Source organism: Tubulanus polymorphus, chromosome 7 (genome assembly GCF_964204645.1).
Source record: "Tubulanus polymorphus chromosome 7, tnTubPoly1.2, whole genome shotgun sequence".
NCBI lineage: Eukaryota > Metazoa > Nemertea > Palaeonemertea > Tubulaniformes > Tubulanidae > Tubulanus > Tubulanus polymorphus.
In genome coordinates this window covers 3,025,126-3,031,263 of record NC_134031.1, presented here as the reverse complement: position 1 = coordinate 3,031,263, position 6,138 = coordinate 3,025,126, and the positions used below count along the sequence as shown (strand labels likewise).

The following is a 6,138-nucleotide window of genomic DNA, read 5'->3' as shown; positions in this document are numbered from 1 at the left end:
TATATATATATATAAAATCGTAAGAATTTTTCATTTCATTTGATGTAATTCTATTAAAATGTTTATTCTACACGAAAAAAGAGCCATGAATTCCAACAATGACTTAAAACCCCGATAAACTGAACGCATTTTTGGCTAGCGTATTTAAACGGTTATACAGTGGAAAACTAGACCCAGTTTCATGGTTTCACGAATGTGGAACTGAATCCTGCAAATGTGCGACGACGCGAAAATGATTGTCTAACAGCCGTCTCGGAACTAGAGCACCGCTCGCGTGTGAAGCTACGTTCGTATCGCTAAAACAGCCGTAGCGCGATCAATTTCTGATGAAGGCTGCAGTGAGAGATGCTGTGCTGGATGTGGATGTATACCGCTTGCTGCGATACAACGAGAAAATTGTAAGTCTTACTATATTTAAATACGTGGATGATGAGCTCTCCCGCGTACTAACGGTACAGCATCCATATACATCGAATGATTTGTGTCACCATTTGCAAGTGTTTTAACAGCGCGACACTGTATATAGTCTGTACTGTAGCATACTGTGTTGTAGTAGTATATACTGGTTTTTCAAATAACTATCGATCTCTCAGTCTCAGTAGGTCATGATAGTTACCAAGCAATGGTTTACAGTAGTAAATGCGACATCCAATTCCAATGCACCTAATTCACAAGATAATTACGTACAGACACATCTCTAATGTCACGTATCTAAGGCCCGCGGGCCTCGTGCAGTATTCTCGCTAAAATGGCGGCAAGCGCGTGATGACCTTCGTGTTGACCTAGCTAAGGAGTCCTGACGTCAATCAAGCATGCCGTATTACAATTGGGACAACGTAGAGGACGCCAGCGAACGGTGGACGACGGAAGACCGACTGGTCGCCGACGGAGTCGCTTGTGGTCGGCACTGGATGACGTACGGTATACTAATGCATATATTTGCCTTTTCGACGTCGATCATACCGCCAATATTTCATTTTTACATCGATCAGTCGTCGTTTCGACTCAACTTGCAAGGAGCGTTGTATGTCGTTGCGGTGTTCGTGTATTTTGCAGCCGGAGCCGTGGCCGGGTATAATTATAAACGGCCGTCTGGAACATGCTTGAAAGGAAACCTGTACGTCAGTACATTAACGGCGCTTTTCTCGATAGCCCTGATCGGTGTGACTGCCGACGCCATCTCGTTGTACTTAGCACACAGCAGCCGATGTCTCGGTTATATAGCTATTGAGTTTAGGTTGAACAAACGCGACCAGCGAATATGTACGAACTATCTGCGAATGAATCAGGCCGGTATATCGGCTCTTGTGGCCGCTATTTTAGGGCTGGTGGCCGCGTTCCCGATGATATTCTGCGCGAAGATGGGACTTCGAATAAAAAGGGATTACATCCTAAACCGCATCGAACAACATCAGAGTAGTTTTGGTCGTAATGAGCCGACTTCAGATCGACAGGAGGTTTCGGGAGAAATGAGAGGCCGGGAGCTGCGGTCGGACGGACGCATCAGCAATCTGCATAGTTATCGGCAGCAACTGCAAGCGATGACTCGTGAACAGATTGAACAGTATTGTCTACAGGCTTACGGACCAGAAGTCGCCAATTCAGCAAATAGTAAGTATTGACTTGATTTAGTAAGCGTTTTGTTAATGTAGCCATTATTTTGGAAAATACGATGGTATGGAGTAAGAATTAATCGTATTAAGTCACTTGATTTGTTATGATTAAAACCTATGTACAAATTGAGAAGAAATTCAAGTAAATATTATTTTTCTAAAATCAAAAAAATGCAGGACAATGCATTTCGAACTCTCGCTCTAGAGATGTTTGTCAGGTGTATATCACGCTATCATCTATCCAGCACATTTTAGTGTAACTATTCTACTACAAGATTCATGTAATATGTGTTACAGTCGTTTCGGTCTCGACAAAGACTGCGATGCCTGATATAGGCATTGCAGTCATCCTCCCTCGACAGGGATCCGAACCTGATGGCATCATTAGACTCAGTCCAGCACTCGCGTTGCCACCAGGTTTGAAGGAGCGATTTATTTATGCATGTGTTGAAACGAAAATCTGATATTTGATATCATATTCGACTCTTCGACTAATTTTTGATAGTCATCTTCAAGAATATCATCATGAACTATGGAACACTTAATACTTATCCTGAAAATGACTATTAAGGATCAGTCGAAACGTCGAAAATAATATCAGCTCGAGGAATCATTTCGGATACGTTCATCGTGGGATTTTACAGAAGCGAGTTAACTCCGAGTCAAATGTTAACACAGAACTGTGGAACTGGGTCCTGTTAGTTTTACTTTGATTATTGGTTTTATCCTTTCTAATTGGACAGACACTTGTCTATATAAACCATGCATGTTTTATTTTACTAGGCGAGCATCCCGCGAGCCCGCGATACTCCATGGACCATGAACCGGAACTGGACGACAACACCCAACCCGGAAACGCCGACATTGCAGCTCCTCCGCCGTCATATAATGACGTTATTCAAAATGCTCCACCCACATACGACGCGGCCGTTACGGCTTTAAATAAGTACGTATATATTTGCAGAGATTTCTATGAAAGTGTCCTGGGGACATAACTATTTAAAACAAAATTCCAGGTTAACTCCGAGTTTTTTACTTGGAATAAACTAGTTTTCTCAGAACTAAGAAACCTTGTTTATTCCACATTAAACCTGGAATTAACCTGGAATTTAGTTATGTCCCCAGGACACTTTCATAGCTTCTCGACAGCTCCACTCATCATGAGTTTTGTAATGATTTCTTCCTTGTGTTTTCCAGCACTCAAACCACGGCAGTTTGATTATCACGATGACTTTAATACAGAATTTACCTTTACAAATGACGTTCACGAAATCCACCGGAGATTACGCCAGTTCAGTCGTCGATGACTTCGAATCCTTCTATTTTTTCTATAGCTATTGATATAGGACTCTGGAAATTTTTGATGGCTGTACAGGAAAGGTTGCGACAGAATTTGGAGATTCTGTAGTGCTTGGCGATGGTTGAATGGCGAAAAATATTCACTTTATTGATTTTTATACATTTTTGGCTATTATAGTTTAGTGTTAAGACTATAAGAAAATCGAAGATCGTTTGACTTGTGTATCCACGTGGCTCAGTCTAACGGCAGTTTGATACGATACGTTTTGCTGAATATCTATCGAAATTTCATAGAGTCAAATGCATGCGCTATTCGACAGTCATTTCAGAGTAGAAAATGCAACAGAAGCTGAATTTCACAAACGACTGATACAAGAATCAGTTTAAAATCCTGAATATCCCTTTTAACTGGACCCACACACTCAACACAGACAGGTTGTACGTTGGTGCCGATTTTGCACCATTGTATTTTTCATCATTTAGTCGACGTTGATCTTTCTGATGAATACTAGCATTTATACAAAATAATACACGAAATCAATACATCAACAATTTGACCTAATGTGGTAAATTTGTATTTCGTGTTCCAATTATGTCTGTTTTGTTACTGTATTTGGACCATATTATATGCATGTCCTGTCCTTTTTTCAGAATTTTAAATCTTTCTACGTTCAATTATGTCTACCCTTTGAAAGCGTCCATAAATTATCAACAGAGCTTTGAATATTTTCTCTCTTACTACTCGCCAAAATGTCAGCGTTCAATTTTAGCTTTCGACGAACGAGACGCGATGCGCGACGAGAAATTGTCTGGGCCCAATTGCACAAATACGAATGATATTTGACTCGGAGCAAAAACATTGAAAATGAACTGAGAGTTAACTCTAACTAAAAAATGTGCTTCAAGGTTTGTTGATATAAGAATCGAAGAAAATATCCTCTAAAATATACACGCACAATTTTATAGATAAAAACATTTAAGAAATGGTTCCTTTTATCCGCCTTTTCACTTTCAGGTGTATCTGACATTCTAACGGTAGCGTTGCATTTTTTACGGTAATTTAGTCTGACACATTAATGGTTTGGAAAAGCCGCTAATACGTTTTGAATTTGAAGAAGCGGCATAATAATAAAAACCGGCATTTTCGACCGAATGCAGACATGGTGTTTATTCGATGGCATTATATATTGTTATAGACTAGCTATTTGGTGATAAATGGCGGCTTCGACCTCCGAGACTTCGTGGGAGTAAAAAAAGCGTGGAAAACGCGGTCAACAAAAACTTTGAATGCGGTGTAATATTTTTATTTTTATTTTCAACCATTGTCGTCACCAAACAAAACGTCGTCAGCTTTCGGATGATTCGCGTTCCCACGTATAGGAGAACTGAGCCGCATATATGTCGTTACCTGCTGACAACAATATTCTGTCAAAACGAGAGAGGCATCTTTTACAAATGGTCCAGGACGAAGTGGGACCATTCACATTCATCCGTGCACATCCACCGTGAAAGACAACATCGCAGACAAAATAACAAGCTACAAAAGATCAGTTGATTGTATCACGTTCGCGATATTAACGTATTGCATCTATTTCTCTCGGAGGTATCACCTACAGTCGCATCCCAGGTTCTAATCAATAGGAGCAGCTGGACGCGATTGTCTTCCCAATGAACAGCCGACCAGTGCCACGTGCCGGGCTGGCATCTTTTTGCCTGAACGGCTATTTATCTTAAATCGCAGGCCATTTTTTATAAATTAAAGAATCTTTTTTAAGTCACCGGAGGATTTGATTAATAGTTTTCTAGCATACATTCAAAAGAACATATATTGTCTATACTAGAAAAAAATATTATGAATCATTTGCCGAGTGTCGTCTGACTGTTGTAACGTCTCTTATTGTTGGGTCGCGTTCCCGGCGCTCGGTCGAGACTTTGAATTTCAAATCTGATTTCTAGATTGCGGCGTTTGGCATCAAAGTGATTTTCGAATCAGAAGACGTTATTGGTGAAAACGGATGTTTCGTTTTTCCGAATTTGAATTTTTGAAAACGCGACGCGACCGCAATTTTTCACGAACGTTACCGTTTACGTAAACAATATCTTAGGTCATTACCAACATCCGGGTTCTGATTTGAAGAGGCGTTTGACGTCATCGGGCGCGATATATTCGATCGTAGGAAGAATACCAATGCGAAGAAGATATTTGCACCAGTAAGAAAACCGAAACCAAATTCTGAAATATCTGTCTTGTGTATATTTTCGAGATTCCCGGTGAGTGTGAATTTGGCATCATTTTCACCAATCTTTTAATACTTTTGAGGGAAATTTTTTTAAACCTCAAATCTATAGGAAAACAAAGTAAATCTATGATTTGAATTTGGGATAAGTTTTTCGTCATACTGCTTGCATTTGGCATCATTTAACAAAGGTTTTTTTTTAGTTTTTTTTAAACTTTTGTGGGAAATGTTCATTTTTCAAAGGCCTCAGGTCTATCGAGAAACAAAATATGTTCGTATTTTACATTCGAGTTAAGATCTAATATGTCTTTCCTCAATAAATATGCGTAAGCCCACCTCATCCTGTTTGCATCAGGATCTAAAATATTTACGCATTCTTTTAAACACAGTATTTTGATTAAAGATGAATACATTTCGTGAGGTTATTCATTGTTACTTCCATTCTTCACACGGTTTTGAATACATTTCCTCACCAATCTTCCCTACGAGCATAACAATTATTTTACAGTTGATTCGTTCCTGTTTATCTGACCTTAAGTTAATTAATACTTGTATATGCGCGAGTTAAACTGACCAGCTATAATGACATAGTCCCGCTGGTCAAGCGACATCCCGAATACCGGTTGGCATAGACTAGGTGACGTTCCTCGTAATCAAATCACCATCAAATACTAACCATTAAATAATCATAATACTAGTGTTTATATCTGTTCCACCGGTTTGGTCAATTTGAAACGATTTACGAACAATGCTAGTGACGGCTTTCGCTTTTCGCCGGGCTACTTCTCGAAGGCGACACACGAAATGGACCCAATTAGGGCGCCATCGGAGCCTCGTGCGGCTGTCCAGGAGGTCGCCCAGAGACCGGTGATACAATGCGCAAATGAAGGCAATGATATATCCGCATACAGCACAAACGAAGCCATGTCGGATTTTCACACCTTAACACGAAATATTCGGACCTGGTTTTATTCAATGAGGATTTGATT

General features: G+C 40.0%; 1 protein-coding gene across 3 annotated transcripts; it reads left to right on the top strand.

Annotated features, from left to right (window-relative positions):
• Positions 1 to 288: 288 nt before the first annotated feature.
• On the top strand, positions 289 to 4,063 carry LOC141908700 (uncharacterized). 3 transcript variants are annotated; one of them, XR_012619622.1, is made up of 4 exons: positions 289 to 1,611; positions 2,397 to 2,559; positions 2,811 to 3,818; positions 3,928 to 4,058. XR_012619622.1 is itself a non-coding variant. In XM_074798850.1 (4 exons), exons 2-4 carry the CDS (start codon positions 813 to 815, stop codon positions 2,830 to 2,832), a joined length of 984 nt encoding a protein of 327 aa, XP_074654951.1. In that variant the 5' UTR covers positions 289 to 398; positions 594 to 812; the 3' UTR covers positions 2,833 to 4,063. The 3 variants fall into 3 exon arrangements, 2 of the variants coding, with proteins under 2 accessions (XP_074654951.1, XP_074654950.1); XM_074798850.1 differs by having other exon boundaries at positions 289 to 398; positions 594 to 1,611; positions 2,811 to 4,063; XM_074798849.1 differs by having other exon boundaries at positions 2,811 to 4,063.
• Positions 4,064 to 6,138: the final 2,075 nt, after the last annotated feature.

Bases quoted from the DNA above. Each gene is read 5' to 3' on its own strand.
- LOC141908700 (XM_074798850.1), top strand. From the start codon at position 813: ATGCCGTATTACAATTGGGACAACGTAGAGGACGCCAGCGAACGGTGG. The intron at 1,612-2,396 runs GTAAGTATTGAC...TTATTTTACTAG, and splicing joins AGTCGCCAATTCAGCAAATA to GCGAGCATCCCGCGAGCCCG. The intron at 2,560-2,810 runs GTACGTATATAT...TGTGTTTTCCAG, and splicing joins GCCGTTACGGCTTTAAATAA to CACTCAAACCACGGCAGTTT.